The sequence below is a fragment of the Echiichthys vipera genome (genome assembly GCF_963691815.1).
Source record: "Echiichthys vipera genome assembly, chromosome: 9".
In the NCBI taxonomy this organism is placed as follows: domain Eukaryota; kingdom Metazoa; phylum Chordata; class Actinopteri; order Perciformes; family Trachinidae; genus Echiichthys; species Echiichthys vipera.
In genome coordinates this window covers 10,655,087-10,678,297 of record NC_139834.1, presented here as the reverse complement: position 1 = coordinate 10,678,297, position 23,211 = coordinate 10,655,087, and the positions used below count along the sequence as shown (strand labels likewise).

Below are 23,211 nucleotides of genomic sequence, written 5' to 3'. Positions count from 1 at the left end.
TTAGGGGAGCTTTGCCAGATGCATCAGCATCTGCAGGGGGGAGATGGTGATTGGGATTTTATTAAAGGTTTCATGAGCATTGAAGTTTTATTTGGATCATATTGGAGTGTGCAAGATATTTCTAGTTTAGATACAGACAATTTCTAAAATAATATGGCAGTGTTAATAATGGGGAGAGCCCCAAATGTGACTTCTACTTTCCCACCAATAAGGAGAGCGGATGGTAAGAGGGGGCGTCGCCGCTTTTCATGTCAATCACGCCCACATTGCACGACACTGCAGGGGAGGGAGATAAAATTGTTTTTGTTCTTAACAGGCCTACTGCATCTCCATCCACTGTTTCAAATACATAAGGACGGACTGCTCTCCTTCTGGATTAAATAGATGTGCATCATTTTTACATTTTTTAGCAAATTATGACAGAGCTACATCTACTCAAAGAGCTAAAACCATTGTAAACCGAGTAGAGACCAAGCAGCCCAGGGTCAGATTTGCTGCATCTGTTAGCAGGCTAGACTACATAAATTGTGTTAGATTGGTTCATCTTTGTTCTCAGTTGAAATCACAAAATGAATCGTCTAATCAAAGTATAACAACCCTATTTCAATCAAGTATACACACATCACTTTGGAGGCCTACATATGTATATCACTTTAATGTTGCAGCTGGTATTTTATATACTGCTGGATTACTGCTGGTCATTTCTATTAATCTAAGGATGCAAAGTAACTAGAGCTGTCAAAAAAGTTGCCGGAGTAAAACAGCAGAATATTTGCTCAAGTTCCTAAACTTGTATTACAGTACTTAAGTAAATGTACTTAGTTACATTCCACCACTGCTGATTACTAATTATTTGGAAAAAAATGACAACATCTGTGGTTTTGAGCACATACTGTATATAATCACTACACACTCACAGTACAGGCTCTTTCCATTTTACCCTTCCCTTTTTAGTGCACTATGTATTTATGGACAAACCACAAAATAAAACACCAACTACTTTCTGTCTTTAGGGATTGATGCAACGGTAAGACAGAAAGATAGAGACTGTGCACTATGCTGTCATGAAAACAATATTTAATTACCTCCAAGTGATGTTTTGAACTTCAAGCCCTTCTTCAGATGCTTAAATTGTGGTGGCAATATGTAATATGTTTATTCAAGCATGATCTAGTGTGTGGACCATCTTTTACTTCCTTTCCTAACATTTTACATTTTACATGCTCAAATAACCATTTTGAATGTGTGCTAATGATCTGATCGTTTCCTACAAAAATACTCGTAAATGAACACTGGAGCAATTATCTCTTTGTAATCATAGGTAAAAAAATATTCTTGTTTTCTTGCAGCGCTGGTCCTTTCAACTCTGTGGAGTAAAACGCCCTGCCAAAGCCACTCAACATCTAACACAGGGTGAAGAGAGGAGGTGGTTGTTTTCTGGAGATGGAGGAGCAAATGCCATAAAGCAGATCAGCTGGATAAGAGCAACAACTAAGGATGTTGCTTATTTGATCACTCCAGTCACACACTCCTTCACAATTGTTCATTATCTGAGCTGTGCATAAATGCTTTGATGTACACATGAACGATCAACTTTTGTGAAATATAAATGTGTAAACGCTCAGGTACAGCTGCATGTCAAGCTTTGACCACTAACCTACACAAAACATTCCTGTATTTAACTTTTAACGTCAACTATCCCTCCAGAAGTGAAGAAAGACAAAATTAAATCTTAGGCTTTTCTATTCCCTTCCTTCCTGCTTTGATGAAACAATACAACCTCTAAATATATCTCCGTCTCCTCTCTGCTGTGTTATACTGCACACTGCTGAGGGAACTTTAACCTCCCTGGAAGCAATTACATTAAGAGATTTTTGCTCCAATCAAATTATATTTGAATTCTCAACGTTAGAAAATCTCAAGCATTCTGAGGAAGCTTTGGGATACACTGTTTCCGGTCTATGGTTTACCTTAGCTGACAGAAAACTAAATATCCGACATTTACATGGTCGTGGGAAATGACTCATTTGAAACCTCAACGATGCCCTCTTCTTGTTAGCTCAAAGGTGTTTAGCAGCATCTGGTGGCAACAGACTGGCAGTGCAAAAACAGTGCAGAGACTATGAGATGCATTTTTTTCTCTTATAGGTTGTGTGATAAAACTCATGTTATATGTGACATACCATATACTATATAACCAAACATTTGACGCATTTAAACATTTTGATGTCGGCCAGTCTATTGTTGTCTCTTGTCTCTAGGCAAGGGATGATGTAGAGCGAGCGGGTCTTTATTGCAAATTAAACCCAGACAGGGTGATGCAGGACCCCGACACAAAGCAGAGTATTACATAGATAATCACTAAAAAAAATCTAAAACAGAAATAATTTGACAGAAAATATTGCTTTAAAAATACATTTATTGATTAAAATTAATAATGGTTCTCCAGAGTCTATGATCAGAACTGTGTCCATAGCAACAGTCTGGTGTTCATGTCCAAATATAACAGACTGTAAAATGTTGTAGATGACCAATCAGAGTGGAGTAGTAAACACAGCCGTATCATGATGTAATAATGTATATGTTTTTATTATTTTATATTAAGCTCTGTATATCAACTGTATCATTATATCTTAGATTCTCCTTTTGCTTTATCTTGTGCAATATTCTATTATTTCATATTTAATGAGCATTGTTGGGAGCCCGAAATTATATAACAACAACAACAACAATAATAATAATAATGGTAATAATAATAGTAATAATAATAATAATAATAATACAATAGATATTTCATTTATTTCGTTGTGCACATAATAGCACACTTTAAATTCAATTCAATTCAATTCAATTTTATTAATAGTGCTAAATCATAACAAAAGTTATCTCAGGACACTTTACAAACTAGATAAAGACCACACTCCATGACTTATTTATGATAAACATAGACCCAACAATTCCCCCGTAGAGTACGGTGGCAATGAAAACCTTCCCTTATAGATTATAATAGTAGCAGGAAGCGTCATGCAGGACCATGGCAGCAGGCACCACCACGATCAGCAGAGACCTGCGAGACGACAAAGCACAAACAACTCCGGGGAAGAAGTTGGATTAGTAACATGCATTGATGAGACATGAATGATACAGACAGAGAGGAGAGAAAAAATTTGAAAAAAAGGAACATTGTAATATAATGTATATCATGATTACATGTATCTGTTATTATGTGTTTTATTAATATATTTTTTTGATGTTACTGTAATGATAGTACTGACGCTGGAAAATAACATGTTTGCTTTGTTTAAGTTTATTTTACACGTCAAATTCACTCATGCTGAAGATCTGGATGGTTAAAAACATTTGGTGCATCTGGAGTTGACTTCACTAATTCTGTGTCTCTCAAAAGAAAGTTAAGAAAATGTTGCTGCACGAGGCCCAATATCCCCCATATTCATCAATTGACTAGGCCTGTGAATGTTCTCATTCGTCCAGGTCATCGTTATCCTCAAAAAGCAATTTCAGTCAAAAACAACTGGAATGGTTGTTTGTCTAGGAAGATGTTTCACCTCTCATCCAAGAGGCTTCATCAGTTCATGTACACATCTGACCGGGCTGGGACTGTCCAGTCCAGTTGTTTTTGACTGAAATTGCTTTTTGAGGATATCAATAGACTACAATATAATGTCACTACTTTGAAACCCATCTGACCCAAACAGTTAAACTCACCTGCATTCTACATTCTAATGACACAATCAGAACTGTTCCAGCACATCAGAGACGTTCTTCAGCACACTCTATGGTGGGGTGTAGAAATGTGTCACTCTACTCCTAGCACAGCACAAGATACAACCTCTGAACACAACTTCTGAACCAAACAAATCCAATCACATCCAAACAACACAACTAAATACGACTGAACAACGCAAGCTGATACAGGTAGTTATTGTTTTGTTTTCCCTCTTTATTAATCTGACTGTGAATCTGAAGCAATCACAAGTGGAAAGGCAAGTTAAATATACTTTACTAAATAACTTTAGTATCTCAGTGAATATTTATGATTGAAGTATTTTATTAATTAGCAAGTAGTCATTGGGGAAGTTGCTCAATGACCTCAATGATTAATCTACCTTTTCAAGTCAGAGTACTTAGAAAATTGTTCCCTCAAATCAAAATGCTTTAGTGGCAGGGCAGTATCAGAACAAGACGTAAATATTTTCTGCACAGACTCTGGGTAATTGATGATGGCTGATTAGAAACATTGAAGTGGGGCTTTCAAATACAATTAAAAACATTTATTGAGGGAGGAATTATGTCCATCATTTGTAGTTTATTTCTTTAGCTGGAAAAAATCTAATTGTGAACTAACAGTGGTAAGATGTAAAGTGTAGCATGGAGCGTATCTATGCAACCCGGGTCCTATAATTCCCACTTTGTATGTGACAGGGGAACATAGAACCCTTTTTTTTTTTTTATTAAAAAGGCCCAATGTTCCCCAGTCAGTTATTTTCTCCACAATCTGAGCCGAATTCCACGGCAAATAGGCCAATGTAGACGTTAACCCTACCCCATAACCCTGACCCTAACCGTAACCGCTAACCCTAACAAAATGCTGAATTAAATCAGCGAAGACATAGGCTTATGCGACCAGTGAAAAAGGGTCCTATGTTCCTCGTGCAGGGAACATAGGACACAGGGAACATAGGAATGATCCCTATACAGTAAGTCTTGATACTACTTTGACAATTTCACATCTGCATTTCTAATAATGTAGTCGCCTATGTCATTTTAGTTATCTGTTAAATATTGTGCAATATTTTAAAGAAAATAACTTGTTCTTTCGCTTTTTTTATGTTAATATGTGTGGCATCGCAGTAGGGATTGACCGATATGAATTTTTTAGAGCCGGCGACGATACCTATTTTTTTTTTTAATCAGCCTTAGCTGATGACCGATAGGGACTTCCGATTTTCTTGAGCAGATATTTGGAGCCAATACTAATTTTGCTCCCTCAATTTACATCATAAAAATTACACAATGATGATAACACATGTTACGAGTCTCAATTTTTTTTTTTTAAAAAGGAACAATTATTGAACTTAAAAAAGGCGTCTCCAGCAACACGGAGCTACCTGTGGACGCCTGTTTCTAAATAATGCTGGGAAAAAAACTATCAGCAAACACAGCAGCCCGCATCGGCTGATTCCGATACACCTAAAAAATGCAAATATCGGCCGATAATATGGGCTGGCCGATGTATCGGTCTATCACTACATTGCAGTAATACACCAAGATGCTACATTTTAAATACTTTATTGCCTTTACACTGAAATAACTTGTTCACACCCTGCTTTCAGATTTATTTGCAGATATGGCAAATCAACCCTGGATGAACATCTCGGGAAACTATAAGACCCTGAAAATTCTGGGAGAGGGCAATTACGGACAAGTCATCAAATGTCTTCAACAGGACACTAAAGAGATTGTGGCTGTGAAGGTCTTAAAAAAAAGACAAAGACAGCACACCGACATAAGAGAGGTGAGCTACTTTGTTTTATGATCACAACTCAAAGATCCCTCTTAAATATGTGCTCTCACAGTTGACGACGGTTTCAAACCTTTGTCATTTATCCCCAGCTGTTCATACTGGAAAAGCTCAAATGTTTGGACCCTGACAAGTCCAACATCGTCAGATTACATGAATGGTTCCACAGGATCGACCGGACCTTCATGGTGTTTGAAATGCTGGATATGAGCCTGTATGATTACTTGTCCCGGAGGAAATGGGTTCCTCTGCCTCTGAATGGCATAAGGGCTGTCATCAAAGATGTAAGGATACCAAATAGAAAGTAGAATGGCAGAATCTTATCGGTTTGCCAATCCTCTTCACGTTCTGTTACTGACTTCACTTGCAGGTGGCCACAGCCTTAAATGCCCTGAAGGGTATCGGACTAATCCATACAGATTTGAAACTGGACAACATCATGCTGGTGAATCATCAGAAACAGCCGTTCAGGGTGAAGCTCATTGACTTTGGATTATGTTATGAGACATCCAAAGTCTGGCCAGGACTTTGTGTTCAGCCTCTTTGGAATAGGTGAGACCGTTAGATCCAACCTATTATAACCTAACCTATTTAGTAGAATTTGCTTGCATTCAAGGTTCATGTCATTTATTGATATGACACTATTCTGCTAGTAGTGTCTTCTGTCTGGCTAGATTTCAATCATGTATAATCCCCTAGAGCAGGGATGTCAAAGTCAAATACATCAGAGGGCCAAAAAAACATATTTGCTACAAGCCGAGGGGCCGGACTGGTTCAATGTTTTGTAAAACATATTAAAATGATTGTATATAACCTGTTGAACCAAGACCTAACACAGTGAGCCGTATTTTATTCAATAATTAAATGAATAATCCAATATTTTTGTACGGCTCTGTCAGTAATTGGGCTGAAAGTTGACATCTGCCCTGAATGCTGATGAATAATGAAGCCGAGCATTGTGGGTAATGTAGTTTTGGTGCGTGAAAAACACCAGCAGGCGGCTGTGACGTGCGGGCCTGTTCTTATACTAATCAAATATCATCCTGGGGGCCAAGATAATTCATTCGCGGGCCGGATCTGGCCCCGGGCCTTGACTTTGACCCCCATGCCCTAGAGGGTTTTTGAGAACTGGAGTCGTTTGACGCTAACAACATTATTGTCCCACTTTCTTTGTAAAGATAATAAAATGGTCAAATTTTACTGTACAGGTATAGTATATAAACATTAATCTTGGAATATATGGTAAGACAAGCCCAGAATAATGTTCCAGCGTTTTATAAAACCATTGAAAGGAACATCATGCCAAGGATAGTTGAACTGAGTCTCTCTTGTAAAGCTTTCTCTATACGTGAGGGACGCTGTTAAATTCATGGGCTCAGTTGCAAATCGCTGTGGCCTCCTTTGTGCTATGCTAAGTGATTTTTTTTTTTGTCCCAAGTTGTATTTTTAAGTTTTTCAGACATGACATTCATATTTTGTGTTGCTGTTTTCCGCACACAGGTCTCCTGAAATCATTCTGGGCCTCCCATTCACTGAGGTCATCGACATTTGGTCTCTTGGCTCAGTAATGGCCGAGATGCTCCTCGGCTTTCCACTTTTCCCGGGGAGAATTGAATATGATGTGGTCAGTACCATTGCTGCATCAATTCTACATCTTATTCCTACATCCTTATCTTATTGTATGTAGTCATACAATTTTAACATGTACTTGTGTTGTTGAAATATTAGGCATATATACACATATACTTACTTTGGCTTCTGCAAGAGCAGCCACGCCAAGCGATGTGCTAACAAGACAAATACTCTACAGCTAGTGTGAGACTACTTTGAGAGAATGACAATGCTGACATGCTGCTGTTTAGCAGGAATAATGTTTAATTTTGTTGATGTTTAGCAAGCCAGTTAGCATGCTAATATTTGCTAGTTACAACTGATCACAAAGTACAGCTGAGGGTGATGGTATTTAGTCATAAACCAAAGTTTAAAGTTGAATTGATTAATCTTGAGGGCAACATGAATATGTCAGTAAGAACTGCAAATATTTATCGTTGAGTTGTCAACTATTAAATTAAATGCCATATATTTTGATAATCCATTAATCGGTATGAGTCATTTTTGAAGAAAAACCAAGGTAAAAATTCTGATTCCAGTTCCTTAAATGTGAATATTTTCTGGTTTTCTGGTCAATTTGACATTTGATTGACCAACAGCTAAATGATTCATCATGAAAATGATCAACAAATGAATTGATATAAAATAAATAATCGTTAGTTGCAGCCCTAATGGCAATCCATCCCGTAGTGGTTGTGACATTTCACTCAAAGCCACAAATGTCAACTTTGTGATGGTCCTTGTGAAAAAGTCAGACGATGACCAAAGTCAGTAGGATTCATAGTTTGAGAAGCACAGATGTAAAGGTCATGGCAATCAATCCAGTAGTTGTGGAGATATTTTAGTTTGGACCAAAGGGTCAATAATGATGTTTTGCTGCGTTTTGTCTTCAGCTGCATTTCATCATTGACCTTGTGGGTGAACCTCCCAGGAGACTTCTGAATAGTGGGATAAAAACACCGCTGTTCTTTTATGGAAGCCGCAAACGCTTTATGGTCATGCACTGGACACTCATGGTAAAGTAACACATCCTTCTTTGACTTCACTAGCCAAACATGATTTATCCTCTACTAGATCATTCACTGTCATTAAAGCATTAACTCTGAAAGAGAGATACCTCAAGTAGATTTTGTCTTCTTTTAGACACCATTGGAGTATCACGCTGCAGCACGCATCAGGCCGACAGAAACCAGGAAATACAAGTTTTCCTCTCTTGATTATTTGAAAACAGTAGGTTGTCAAGTAGTTGCTGCCTGCAGAGGAGCACACAAAATAATCAATTTTCATGAGCCAGGAAGTTGTTCTGACTAATGTCAATTTCATTTTTTGTTTTCAAATTATAGTTGAGCCTGCACAAAAAAAACAGCGCAGAGTTCTGTGAGAGGAGCGATTGTGTTGAACTGTTGAAGGAAATGCTTCAGATTGATCCCAAGAACAGGATTACCCCAAGAAAGATCCTGGAACATCCATTCATAACATGGAGCCACCTCAGCCCCAGCTCTCAGTAAGTGTGTCTGTATGAGTGTGTATGCCTTCTTCTTGGCACACACATCATGCAACAGTCAGTTGGAAGTGCAATTTTGAAAATGAGGAAAAAAGTGTGAATTTATCATTTGATAGCAATGAAACTGCAGCCGCTCAAACCTAAGGGAGCTTGGCATTTTCTTCCGACTCTGACTACATGGGTCTTTGTTTACCTCTGGAACTTCTCGTACATGTGATCCCTTCTGTAGATGTGAAATAAAGTGTCCGCCGAGTGTCATCACACATCAGACCACTCAAAGCGAAGAAGCCACAGAGCAGAGTAGCTGTGTTAGGTAAGATCATTTCCTCTGGCCACTAATCCCTAAGGTGAGAGCAAAGAGTTAAAGTTAGGCAAATTATTAGGTTTTATGCTCATACCTTATGTACACAAAAAACATTTGATGGGCCGTTACACTATAAGCATCTTAATAAGCATCTTTAATTCTATCATATTTTAGTTTCTGTGGAATGAAAATAAAAAGTATGGGAATAAACAGTATGGCAATAAACAGGGTGCTCCCACCTCTTGCTTACTTTATATGGACTAACAATGAATGTGTGTGAATGTGTGTGTGTGTGTGTGTAGTAACCAGGGTGTGCAGAACAAGATGACCAGCTCTCCCAATGCTGAGGATGATAGTGACTACATATCGGAAACTGCCAGTGAGATTTCTAATGATAGTGAGTTCAACACTGATTATATCAAAACAAGCCCATCTGTGGACTCTGACATCATGAGCTTCCCGTCGGTTGCTCCTGACAACAACATAACCTTGCACACTCTTGGTAGGAAATAATCACCTCCACCACTCCTTTCACAGTAATTCCTACAAAGTCGATTAAAGCACAGACTAAACATTTCATTTACAGAGGTAAGCGATCCCAAGAAGAAGAAAAAGAAAAAGAAGAGAGGGATGCGCGGATTCTTCTCCACCTTGAAGAGGAACCTCCTCTCCTGCTTTTGTGTGTCTGTGAAGGTTTTGTCATAGGGCTGGGCGCTAATTCAAATGGTCCTCCCCATGTTTACAGGGTTTTCTTCTTTGGGGCTCTGGTTTTCCTCCTACAGTCTGCTGCTGTAGACTACAAACTGGACACAAATGTGCATATACATATCAAGTCTGTCTGTTGTATTAGCTTTTCCAGTTAGAAACAGCTAATAAAATACAACGCATGGCATTGTTTCGTTCTCTTCAACCTGTCCTCCCTTGACCTACTACCACGAGTGTTTTCAAATATTTTTACTGACAAAAGCTCAAGCTAATTTTTAGCAATACCATACTGCAGCTTCATCTCAAACTGCATATCAACGATAACGATGATAAGACCTACAGACAGCAGAGATGTCATGATGGTTGAGGCTTTTTCCAGCTGAGTGTTCCAATATTTGGTGCATTTTTAGGTCAAACAGCCATTGCTAACAGGTAACAACATAGCTACATGTGACGATGCATCCCTCAGACTTTACATTTTCTTTGTCCCACTTTGGCCACATTCATTATGCATGAGAAAAAATGATAACACATCACTTATTTTTAAGATGTCAGTAGATGTTAAGTCAGAAATACAAAAATATACACACGAAAACGAACTAGTAGAAAGGCAAAAAAATAAACAAAAATAACATAAAACATGCTAAAGGTCATTTGATAACTGAAAATAAATGAACTGAAAACAAATAAATAGGGAACACAATCTTTCAGGAAGGAGGGGGAGTACGGTGTGTGCAGTGAGCGTGGTAATGGCGCTTTTATTGTGACAGGTTCAAACAGGAAGTGCTGCCGTTGTTGCTAACGGAAGCCCAAATGACAGCGAAGAGCGACACACAATTACCTTACTCGAAAGAGAGGCTTTCCACATCGCACAGTGGGTGAGAATTTACCTCAATTTATCACAAACGACAGTCAGGTTTAATTGTAGCTCGTTAGAAACCAACCTCGCCTCGATGCAAAGGGCTATTTTCAGCTTGTTTGTGCAATAAAAACAACTTGTCACTGCTGGTTTCATCTACCAGAGCAGCTAACGGTAATGTATATAACGTTAGCTAGGTTTATGGGTTAGTTTATTGCCGTGATAATGCAGAGCTTTTAAACAGTGAAGTACATTGACAGCAGTGCTGCACATATGAAGCGTTAAGCAAGCACCAGGGAACCAGCTGACCACAGCAAGAAAAAGTGGCTTTTACCGCACTTGCTAACAACACATTAACTTGTTTATAATGCACTGACATGTGGATGCTCATAGCCTTTCTCTGTTTTGCTCCCATTTGGGGAACAATGTCAAAACCAACCCGCCACTGTGCGAACTTGGTACTATGCGTATTTACTGTGCAAATTCTTTCCGTGTTCCATCAGATTTCTCGCTGATTAGGAAAGAGGGGCAGTGAATGACACCATGTGGAAGTCACATGAACGACGGGGATGAGGCATGAACAACAAGGGGCAGCTTGAGGAGAGAGCTGCGTCATTGTGAGGGGGGTTTGCTGCTTGTATAGGCCCTGCACAAGCAGCCCCCTGTGTCCCCCCTCACCTGAACATATGCAATGAACAGCACTACTGAGCCCCCTGCCATCGTAGATGGGGATGTTGCAGTCAGCTATGTGTTGGTGCCATTTTTCCTCCTCACTATTATTGGAATAGCTGCAGCTGTGGTAAGTGGTTAGTTGGGTGGGTTGGCATAGGACAACTTGCCCAAAGTATATTATAAAAGCGTACATTATAGTGAATACAAGCCGCAAAGTTCAGTACAAATATTACCATTACAATTAGGCAAAATTAAAAGGCACTGTGATGAATTTGAATTGAGAGACCTATATACGGTATACACATTATATGAAATACTCTTTATTTTGTCTGTTTCAGGTCATGTATATTCGCAAGAAAAGGAGGTGAGGCTGTTTATCAACCGACATTGTTTCCATGGCACAATGCTTTTGTGATAAACTTGATTGCTTCACTTCTGTGATACAGTGGGTCATTAAATCAACATGTGATTCTTTTTATTTTGTCCCACAGGATTGACAGACTACGTCATCAGCTCTTACCAGTTTACACGTATGATCCGTCAGAGGAGCTCAATGAAGCTGAGCAAGAAATGTTGTGGAGAGAAGAGGACACAAGGGTATGAAAGTCAAGTTGCCTTCAGAAAAATCTTTTCATTATAATCCAATCATAAGGAAGGTATACATTATGTCTGAATGTAGAGGGTTGGATTAAGCATGTCAGAGCTTAATACAACTGACCACATTTTCCGCAACATGTCTACTGTAGACCTGTTTTCTTTCCATTTTTTTCTTTTTACTATGTAGTTGTCGTTGGTTGCGCCATTCACTCTAACGGCACAGCAGTTCCTCAATTGGTTAGTCACTTCCTCCACCACATAGAAACTTAGCTGCAAGAAGTACAGTAGAAAGTATAGTAATAATAGTGGTGCTAGTAATAAAGTAGAAAGGTTGCACTACTTGTTTTATTTGCAAGCTGTTCAATCCATCACTATAGTATCCAGTGACTAGGTTTGATTTCTCTCAAGTGATCAAAGATTTTATGAACATGACTGACTACACAAGATGTGTCCTCTCAAACATCAGTTTCTAAAACCACATTTTTTAGTGAGTACATAACATGTGGCTGTCATGTCATTTAAAAGGTCAAACCAAAAAATGTCTTACCTGCTTCTGAAGGTCGTTTGATTCTCCTGGTAGTACAAGTACCCTAGTTTAGCAATAGCTGGAATAGAAATAGATGGCTATAGATAGAATAATACTACCGTATTAAATGATTGGCCTCATGCACTGAATCATCAGAAACACTAGGTGGCAGTATTGACAATGTGCAAAGTTGCCCATTAAGTTTTACTCCACAGTTGTGAATACCACTAGGTGGGTAAATGAGTCTAGTTTTTGAGTTTGATTTGGTTGAACTGGCCCATTATCATAGTCACAACAGTACATAACCTCATTAGAAACAATATTGCTTAAATTGTGCCTTTTAAAAATGACAGTGTTAAACTAAACTGTGCCAATTTTATACCCTCAGACTGTGCAAGGTTGGGCCAGAAGTTATCAACAGCGACGCCCTCTTCTGACTAAAGATGTCGATGCATGATGGTAATAACCCATGGCATAGAACATTTGTAGTGTGGAGACAACCTTCTCCACAGAGATCGGTCATTTTTGAAGTCATGCACAGAAAGCTCTTTGTTTTATTTACCTTTGCCACCATTTGCCGTTATCTTTCCTGTTTTATGTACAGACAGAGCGACTGTTCATTTGTGTGGTTCTGATGACAATTCTTTGTGCCTACAGTAACAGAAGCAGCACCATACATCTATTTATTTGAAATTATTTATTCAAACCTTTTTTTTTTTTTTTACTGTGGTTTTCAGTGACATGACTCAAAGTTAAGAAAGGTAGAAACATTTTTTTTAAAGATAAAGATTTCCTGTAGGTTTACTCTGTTGTTTACATTCATAATGTTGTTGTGGGCGACATGCGGAAAGCGGCTATGTTCTTGTGGGTTGGAGTAGGCATTTCTACTGACTTTGATTTAGGACCAGTGTGGTAAGAATATGAATGTTTTGCACTAGTTTAAAATCTACCCTTCTGCTTTGAGAGGGTTTGTGCTCATCTCCTGGATAGGTTGTTGTAAAGAGGTTGTTTGCTGTGCATTAGAAACAAACATGGCTTCTTTGATCAAATGCTTTTAGTTGACATGAAACACTGCAGTATGACTTTTAAATTTGAAGTTTCACATTGATTGATAGATAGATAGGTTAGCTGTTAAAGTAAGGTTGGGTGAATTTTATTTCAGTTTCATTTTGAGTCAAAGGGTTGAACACACCCTTTTTGGATTTAATTTTCTCTCAGAATTTAACTAGCTGCCCCACAATCTGGATGTTTTTGTGGTTAAGCTAAATCCTATGACTCCAATCGATGGCATGAAAAGCAAGATATGGACATAAATAACGCCTCTCATCCCCAAAATGGGCTATGACTAGTGCCCTAAATATGTCCTGCCTACAAGGCATGGCACCAGCACAAATTTACCTCGAGCTGATGATGAATGCCATAGGTCTGACTGTGTCAAGCACTCAGGAAGCCACACTTTTTTTTTTTCTTAAAGAATTGTAATCTTTCCTGACCCTTATTTGCCTTGGAATTTGTGATCGTTAACCAAAAACAACACATCTGTTAAAACTGTTCTTGAAGGGGAACATGTATTGGTCTTGGACAGGTAATGTCAGGACTTGATGATATCAGGTATGACATCTACAGGTGTTAAGAGGTGAGACTAGCTTTTTTTTTTTTTTAATAAATGTTCTCTGTTGTAATTTTTAGTCTTGGAAGTTTACCTGAGAACATGTTCCTGTGCACTCCCCATTTATCTTTACAACTCACTGTTAATGTTCTATGCATTGTCTAGATACTTTATTTTATGTGGGAAAAAGTAATGAAATAGGATAGTTACAATTTAAACTATACAAATATCCAATCATGACATTGATTTGCACTGGTAAAACACATGGTAAGGTTTTCATTGAGCTGTGATTTCAGGTTGCACACGACAGTCAAAGAACTACTGATGTATAAATGTGAATTTGGCAGCACTGTTGTAAAGTTTCACCTTCAGACTGTTTTAACAGTTTGTTGCTTTAAGAGTGACTTGATTTAGGCTGTGGATTTAAACATTAAATGTATAAATAAAGTAATATTACTTCGTTTTTGTGCTCATTGTCATTTGTGTCCTAAAAGGGAAAGTTCAGAGTTTTTGAAGTCGGTTGTAGGAGACACTATATAGTCTGTTTTACAGCTACAGTAGATTCTCCAGTTTTGAGAAGCAGCCGTTTAGATTTCAAGGGGAATTGAAGCTGTTTTATACTCCTGCCAAACTCACCAGACTCTATAGACAAAAACAGTAATTTTCTGAAGCACAGGAGTTGCTAGTGTACCGTTGCTTCGATCATTTTGTTATTGTGTCAGTTGTGATTTAAAACTAACAAACTAACCAATTGAAGCAGCAGTACACCAGTGACTATGATTTTCTGAGGGGTAAAATTACATTTTGTCAATGGAGTCTGGTAGCTTTGACGAGAGCATAGATGTAAAAGCTAAGGTTCAGATCCCAGCTAGGTAGTATTTAAAATATCAAGGAAATCAAAATGCCCACCTGCATGTTAAGGTGAGCATTTGTGTAAAAACGTTCTACAATAAACTTCAAACATGCTTTCGTAATAAAAAGTGACAGAAGAATGACAAAGAAAATTCTCTTTATTGACCATTTCTGATACAAATTGTTGTAGGGCACCATAGAAATATAGACATTGTACATTTATATACGGTGTACATTAAAAAGAATGATCCCATCCTATTGAGTTTACAGTATATAAATGAACGGATGCAAGATGTTGGTATGTAAAATGATACCGATTTTGTCCAGAGACATGACTGTCTGCATATGAGTATGGCGAGGGTGGCTGTGTGGTAGTGCCAAACACACAGTGACCCAACAGAACAGTTAAATGGAAAGAGCGCCCAGTCTATCACAAACATTTGTCCATGAAAATCTGAACCAACATTTCAGTGCACCAGAAGAATAAAAACACCTGCTAATCTACCACAGTCAGCGAACACAGTTGTCAAGCTGACAGGTCTCCCTGACTTGCTTCACACACTTAACCTGTCTGCAAGCTCCGGATATGAACGAGCCAAGATGTGCTGTGCATGTGCACACAATCACCAACTTGACATCTTGGTTTCATGATACCTCACTTCAGTCAGGTTGAGGAAAACAAACAATCTGTAATAATGACATATTTCCAACTCATGCCAGAGGTTACATTTAAAAACAGAAAAGTCAGTTAATGCAGTTTTGTGGTAGAGTAAGCTGTTGAGTGAGGTATGAAATTCCAGGCATTGTATCGCCTGTTTGCAGTTTTCCGGGTTTCGTAACAGGTTGTAGCAGCTTAGGTATGTGGAAAAACCCAGTTGAGTGGACTGACTGCGGGTTCCCTGACACTTAGAAATACACACTTTTTTTCTTGTAGCATACGACACATCATCAAAAGACTAAGTATATTACTGTACTACGTTATGACAGAAGGACTGAGCTTGGGTGAAGCAGTGAGAGCTAGATGGAATGAAAAACGTACAGCCCTGTTAGATAGTAGTGCCACCAACTATCCGCTGTTACAATCAAACTCCTAGTTTGACCAATTGCAGTTTGCCTTACGACTGATTGGGTTGAGCGCTTAGAAACCGAGGACCACGTGACGACAAAGATGCCAATGTAACAGCATTCGTAAAAGCTCCCTGAAGAAATGACACTGTTGCTCTCTGCCTAGAACTCTGTCAACCCTATCCATAATAATACACATTATACCAAAAAAAGATTTGAGTTTATTATAACATGAAAAGCAGCACACTCATGTGTTTTTAAAAATGGTATGTAACCCGGAGGAACAACAGTAAGTAATCAGAATAGTCTGATCGGACTAACATTACACTTTACGTCTCCTCACTACACGCCAAGGACCGCGGAGGAAGTTCGAGAAGCATTACTATATCTAAAACAGCCCTACAGGATGGGGTAAAGTGGTTCTGCTCTACTGGTCGGACACGGTGAAAGCCGTTAAGCAGATTCGAGGGGTGGGCGGACCATTCGTTACCTATTCTCATCCTAAACGCTGAAGCTCAACTCCATCTATAATACGATGCAAAGGATAGGTTAACAACTTCACACGAACACACAAAAAAAAACAAAAAACAGCAAGTATAGGTAAAATTCACCTTTGTCCAGTACAAAACATGGAGGAAAATCTATATGCCCTACCATCTCAGATGCGGGAACAACAAATAAGTAACATTTAGCAGGGAAAATGTCCTACAAACCATCTTTAAAGGGGAAAAAAAAAACAAACGTCCAGGCTCCTTAGAGTACATTTTTGTCCAGTATAAAAGACTTGTGATAACATGACATGTAGAGAAAAGGGCTGTTACCTTTCCTGTAATTCTTAGAGCTATGCTTAAGCAAGGTCCATCGTTCTATCCAGTGCTGTTGCATGATATTTGTACTGTGTTAACCCTCCTTTTGGCAAAGAGGGCATTGTCGTGAACAGTGGTCATGTGGTGGCACTGGTGTTGGAGATACAGCCCAGTTCTGGTTAACAGTAAGTCAGTATGTTGAGTGAGGTAGCATGCGTTGTGAATTACTGGTCCTCTTCTTCCTCTTCCTCCTCCTCAGATGATTCCTGGGACTTTTCTTCCTTCTCCTGCAACAGAAGGGAGGAACAAAATGACCACACCCATCATTGGAAAATAAGATATTTATCTATAATAGCGGTCTGTGACTGATGTCATAACAGGACTGTCTTTAACATTTAATAACCCCAAACAAAGAAAATAAAAGTTATAATAAATCTTTGATAAACCACTGTGGCACGAAGAACACTCAGGGGAGGTGTGAGCCATCTGTACTGAAAAGTGATTCATAAGAGTGGTGAGTCACAATGAGACATTCTGCATTTTCTCCTCGCACTCACAACTGCTTAAGATGTTCATTCATAAAAACGAGAGATCTGGTTAGGAGGGGAACATTGGGTCATTCCTTTCTGTGACTAATTCCAGCCAGACTTCTTTCAAGAGTACGCCCTAACCACTCATGCACATGACAGAATGTTACTACAAGACCACAATTTTTTCCTGGGTTAAACATGCTTTTTTAACCTGCTGCACAACTCATTTGGAAAACTGTCAGTTACTCAACATTTGGATTATGAATACTTGAAGGAGAAAATTGCTATGTCGGTTCCAATTTGCCTTTGAACAATACAAGCTAGAGACTTTATTCGACTGAAAAGCTGCTCTAAACAAACACACTGCATAGCACAAATAGCTGTGATGAGTAAAAATGACTTGTGTCCTCTTGAGAGGAAGAAGGCAGGCAGGGGAATTAGGAAAATGCAATTTTCGCCCTGCAGACAGTCATACCAATCATAATTCAATCAGGGAGGAATGGTTTAAACAAATGTGAGTACTGATGTTACACTGTTTGTCCAGGGACTCTTACCTCTCTCTTCGGTCTTCCCCTGCGTTTTGCCCCTGCAGCCGGGGCTGCTGCTGCTGCCTTCTATGAAGGAAAACAGTACATGGTTAACAGAGCTAGGGGTGGGGCAAGGTAATGCATTTTGTTTTGAGTTTCATGCTCAGTGACCTGCTGATCGGCTCACTTAAAGCCAAGACTTTTGGGGAATCAGTGCAAAAACATGTGGTATAAACAACCCAAATCACCAAAGAACTTTGTTTCTAGCTGCCTGCAGATGGCAGTAGCATCTCTGTAATGAGACGGACAGAGAGGGGCATTGGGTTCATTGGCTATTATCTGGAAGGCCGACAGGAACTGCACACAGGGCACTCCAGTTCGCTGGCCACCTGGTCTGAGGCTCAGAGACAGCTGGTGGAACTGAGCGGAGACACAAACCCTCTGCAGCCCGACTCTTGCTGCTAAACCTATATCATACATGCATGCGTGATTCACCCACCCTCCCATACGTAGCAGTGAAGACCAAGCGCACGGGGGAGCTGGAGGGTTGGGACGAGGGAGAAAATCAGTTGTTGCTATGGAGACGACAGACAGAGAAGAACTAGGGCTGTGTACTGGGTGGGGGCGGAGGGGTGCTTAGTGTCAGCTTGGAAACAGTCTTGCGGCCGCTGCACCTGCACTGTGCATGACAAGCTGCAGGAAGCTAGAGGACAGGAAGTACAGCGTGAGCATCACTCAAAAAAAGTAAAGGCAGTAAACCAAGGTCTTTACAATGGGTAACCCAAGCCAGGCTATTTCTGACACCCTGGGGGGGAGGGCTACCAATATATCACAGATAACAGCAGGATGTCCTTTTAAGAGGATGGGGTTAGCTACCGTTAAAGTGTTCAACCAAAAGGAATCAGGGGTTAGAAAAGGGAAATGATTGCAAGAGAAGATGGGAAATGGCCTCATCGTGAAACTGCGCCTGTCTTCCTTGGTGGGGATGGGTGCCTGTCTGGCTCAGGGTGCATGCTAGCTGCTGCTGAAATTGTGACATGTAAAAAAGAAAGGCCTGCAGATAGCATGGACTTACTTTGCCCTTGCTGCCAGTCTTGTTTTTACTGCCCTTGGGTCGTCCTCTGGGCCTCTTTGGAGAAGGGGACCCACTTGGTTCCTGACAATCAAAATATAGAGTTAGTATATCACAAAACGTAAGATTTTGCACTTTAAAGTCTTTTTCTTCGAGGTTCATCATATACATACAAAACATGGGCAAGGATACAGTTCTACATGCAAGAGTTCACTTTTCAAGGTGGGTGCAACTGACAAGAATTGTAGGTACTGATTGTGCTACATACAATGTTAATGGTCAGCTAAAATGTTCATAAAGAAAAACAAGCATTGGTTTATAAACAGCACCCTGCCTAGCCATTTAGAATCTAAAATGAATGCAGCCACACAGAGGTGGAGAAAGGGGAATGTCCAAGTTAACACTTGGTGGCAGGGGGGTACCATCGACTGCAAGGTAAATTCTTGTGTCCTGTTCATGTGATAAATTTGTGGTTGTAAGCAGTGTCATGCCAAACCTGTCTCCTATTGCATTTTCAGCATGTTTACAACCGCAGCTCATAGCAACAGAGCAATTCAATACTAAAAACACACAGCACTGAGTGACAGCTATATGAGCCACTCTGTGCTCATCCATTACATGACGAGCAGAAGCGGGTCACAAAAGGGGGGTTAATACCAGTTTAAAGGTGTTGGGTTACAGGTTGCTTACAAACTGGTGAGACACACAGGAAGTCTGTTGTAGACCTGTATGCTTACACTGATACGGGGTGAGCAAATGGTCACAGATGCTTGTCACAGCCATATCTTGATTGACTAAGAGTTCAGTAGAATAACAGGGGCTTATGTTATGGATATGCAGGAGCATCTCACCTGCACTAATATCTACCTGAGCATCAAGTGGAACAGCTGTGGGCTTGTTTGGTTTCTGATTTAACACCTCCCCAAGTCCTCCCTTCCTTTGATGCACTTGCCTACTTTTTGTTTTGTCATGTTTATGGTGATATTGTCATGGCATGCTAACAGGATATAATGGAACACTTTCCAGCAAATATATATATAAAAAAAAAGTATTTACATCAGACGTCTTCACCTGGGGCTGCTTCCGGGGTCGTCCGCGTCCCCTTTTCTCTGTTGCCTCCTTCTCTTTCGGTGAAGCAGTCTCCTTGTCGCTCATGTTTGCTTAGCTTCTCACACCTAGGAAATAAACCACACCGCTCAGACTTATTGCAAGTCAAGGCGTCAACACACACATATGCATCGGAAGCGCATAAAAAATAAAAATACAAGGGCTATTAGACTCACCGACCGGGCTAACCGCACACCGGAAACGCGTTTAACTCAATTAATCCGCTCTTATTTCCAAGTCTATTTCTGTCTCTTCTGCGCTTCGTTACACCGCATCTCTGGTACACAAACAAGGGATTGACACCAAACCCATTTGAATTGCGTGGACTCCGTAGGCGGTCGTAGGCCGCATAAATCTGCAAAAGACAAGTGAACCCAACGATCCCTCTCTCCGTACCAGCCGTGTTTAGAGGCCCTGTGCTGTGTGCGGTTAGTTGTTGTGGCCAATAATCGGGCCTGCGCATGAAACTATCTCACAGCATGTCTGCACTACGGGGCCGCGGAGAGATCCACCGACACATACAATGGCTGATGTGTGTGTGTGTGTGTGTGTGTGATCGGGTGGGATTTGCAGGCTAAATCGAGCTTATATGGGCACTTTAAATAATAATAATAATATTTTTTTAAAAGCGAAGCAAAAGCAAAAAGAGAGCGAGATGCTTTGGGTTCGTTAGCGGCGGCGAAAGCCCCGGAACAGAGCCACAAAAGACGGCTTCGCGTTTAAAGCGTGCACCTCGTCTCGCCGGGGCTGCAGCCATTTAAGCTGTATTAAAATCTGTTTTATGGAGCATGCAAAGTTTCCCCCGCTCACCGCCGCGTCTCTTGCACTCACCTTTCTCGCTCGGCAGTAAGCTCTGCTCTGAATTTAAGTCGAAATGCGTCCTGTAAGCCTGGCTGGTTGTACCCGGTTAAAGAGCCTTGCACTGATCTATAGGCTACAGCTTTTATTCGTCAGACAGCACACAGCCCGCCCCTTTCAAATCCCAGCGCATGCAGCGTTAAATAAGAAGACCCCGCGATGAATTAGAAAAGGAAGAGGGGAGCTTTTTAAAAAGCAACAAGCGTTTAAATTCTTACCAGCAGGTTGGAAAGTTTGTTCCTACTACGTCCTATAAATAGCACGTGTGTCTTGTCTCTTGGTAATGAGGGAAAAGGCGCCAGGCAGGAGGAGTTTTGAGGCAATTTAAAGAGCCGCCTTCATGGGAGGGCGGAGATATGATAAATGGGCCACCAGAGGAGCCCCCGCCTCCCCCTCCCGGATCCTTGTTATTCCCCAGGTTTGATAACAACACAACACAACACATGTGTAAAAGTAGCAGAATAATCTCAGCAATAGAAGTTTTTTTTTTTTACATGAATTGTATCACATACTGTATGCATGTGCTCAACCATACATAGCCTACCACAGTCTCCACAGTGATGGTGAGTAAACTATGACCTCCCCCAATGTAAACACAAACCGGTTTTAAGCTCAGTCAGGCATTAACTCCTTAAGCATTGTCTTCTACAGTGGTGGAAGGGATAGAGATACTTTACTTGAGTCAAAGGAGCAATGCCATAATTTAAAACCAAGTCCACTGCAAAAATCTCTGTCAAAATGTTGCGTAAAAGTGTACTTTAGTATCAAGAGTTAGTTTGCTTAATGTAGGAAGGTGGCTTATGTGGATATTATATAAGGGCTTTATATATGAAGTTATGTCTTAGCCTATCAACTAAATTAAAGTCTACTGCTGAAGAGGTTGCGATGGAGCTAAATTCAATTTGCTTCATATACTATTGGGTTTATTCATCTTGTTCTATAAACTAATGAGATGTTTTGGATGTCACACCTTAGTTTGTGGAGTAGAGGAATAAGGTAACAAGATCTCTGGGCATGATCTCCGCAGAAACAGTGAACTTGTCCTACATATTTAAGGTAGTCTGCTGTTTCTGTTTTAGATGTTATTCATGCTTTCATAATCACATTTATGTCTTTTGATACTGATTAATGTCATGGTTTTGGAAGGTGTTTTTTTAAACTATTTTGTTATTTTTTATGGTTTTGTTGACTATTTTGTCCTGGACAGTCTTTAAAAGGGGATTTTTAATCTCAATGAGGCTTCGGAGTAGAAAAAACTACACAGTCACAATTACTGATTTATGAAATAGGAATATCTGGGATGTATTTTTGATAGATAGATAGATCGCAGTATCACTGCTGTCATTCATAGACATAGGTGAACCTTTCATTTAGTTACCACCTGATGTTGATTTTGCATCAAAATGAATAAACATAGGATGTCTATTAATGTGGACACAGAAGAGACAAAGGTGAAGGCGTAGAGACACTCCAAACTGTGCTCTAATCAAACCACCTACTGATACTTTCACACAAGGGTTTCTGATGTAAATGCAGAGTTGATGGCTCCGTTACTATGCAATTGAAAACAGATACTGAGAGTGACCTAAAGGTGAAACAGACCATTTTCCGCCATGTGTGTATGCTGCCTCTTCATCTGCTTTATCAGGACTTTCATAAAAAAAAAGTTTTGTCAGATATCAATAATACTGTACGTACATGATGAGACGAGTGGGAGTTTGCTGAAAAGGCGATTGGATAGGGCATGAATGGAGAGAGTGCTTTTCTCAATGAGTCCAATGTTCTGCTCAGCATGTGCTTGCCTTGCCCACCCTCCTCCCCTCCCCATTTCTCACTCTATTCACTTCCTTCCTCTCTATCTTCTACAACTACTTCAGTCCGCTTCAGTCCCATCCCCCACACCCTCACACATCTCTGCCATACCCAGCCCCTCACTGTGTGGATGGAGACAGGGAAATAAGTCCAGTGTGTGTGTGTGTGTGTGTGTGTGCGTATGTGTGTGTGTGTGTGTGTGTGTGTTTGTAATATTGTCCTTCTCAACCACTGGCACCACCTGGAGACCAACAAGGGGATTGGATAACGTGATGATGCAAAACAAATGTTAGCATTTTACAATCTAGTTGGTTAAAAAAAAATGCAAAATCAGTGCAGAAACTGGAAACTGATGATGGAGCAGAATAGAGTTTCATCCTGCCATAGAATATAAATGGGCGGGCATCGTTTTGCAAATTAATGTTAAAATGTTCTATTGCTCTCCTGCGGCATTTCTCATAATTTTAAACGTTTATACTTCATTCCAATAGCCCCCAATTAGCAAATGCTGCAAAGAACTGTGTGTTATCACTGTACAGATGACAGCAATTTGAATAAAATGCGCTCTCAAGGACGGAAAATCATTTCACAGGATGGAATTGAAAACAGTTGTCTTATCTTATATGTGTAATCAGGTCAAAATTTTGATAATA

The 23,211-nt window shown here is 40.0% G+C and overlaps 2 protein-coding genes across 4 annotated transcripts; one reads left to right on the top strand and one right to left on the bottom strand.

The window, feature by feature from the left end:
- The first annotated feature begins 10,501 nt into the window (after window positions 1–10,501).
- smim29 (small integral membrane protein 29) lies at window positions 10,502–14,271 on the top strand. The gene is made up of 5 exons (XM_083919863.1): window positions 10,502–10,544; window positions 11,029–11,324; window positions 11,536–11,561; window positions 11,689–11,794; window positions 12,709–14,271. The coding sequence occupies exons 2-5, from the start codon at window positions 11,217–11,219 to the stop codon at window positions 12,775–12,777; spliced, it is 309 nt and encodes a 102-aa protein (XP_083775989.1). The 5' UTR covers window positions 10,502–10,544; window positions 11,029–11,216; the 3' UTR covers window positions 12,778–14,271.
- Window positions 14,272–14,975: 704 nt separating this feature from the next.
- On the bottom strand, window positions 14,976–21,017 carry hmga1a (high mobility group AT-hook 1a). 3 transcript variants are annotated; one of them, XM_083919866.1, is made up of 5 exons: window positions 20,965–21,017; window positions 19,838–19,956; window positions 18,785–18,865; window positions 17,737–17,796; window positions 14,976–16,939 (listed from the first exon to the last, which is right to left on the bottom strand). In XM_083919866.1, exons 2-5 carry the CDS (start codon window positions 19,934–19,936, stop codon window positions 16,877–16,879), a joined length of 303 nt encoding a protein of 100 aa, XP_083775992.1. In that variant the 5' UTR covers window positions 19,937–19,956; window positions 20,965–21,017; the 3' UTR covers window positions 14,976–16,876. The 3 variants fall into 3 exon arrangements, with proteins under 3 accessions (XP_083775992.1, XP_083775990.1, XP_083775991.1); XM_083919864.1 differs by lacking the exon at window positions 20,965–21,017 and adding an exon at window positions 20,720–20,795; XM_083919865.1 differs by lacking the exon at window positions 20,965–21,017 and adding an exon at window positions 20,065–20,142.
- Window positions 21,018–23,211: the final 2,194 nt, after the last annotated feature.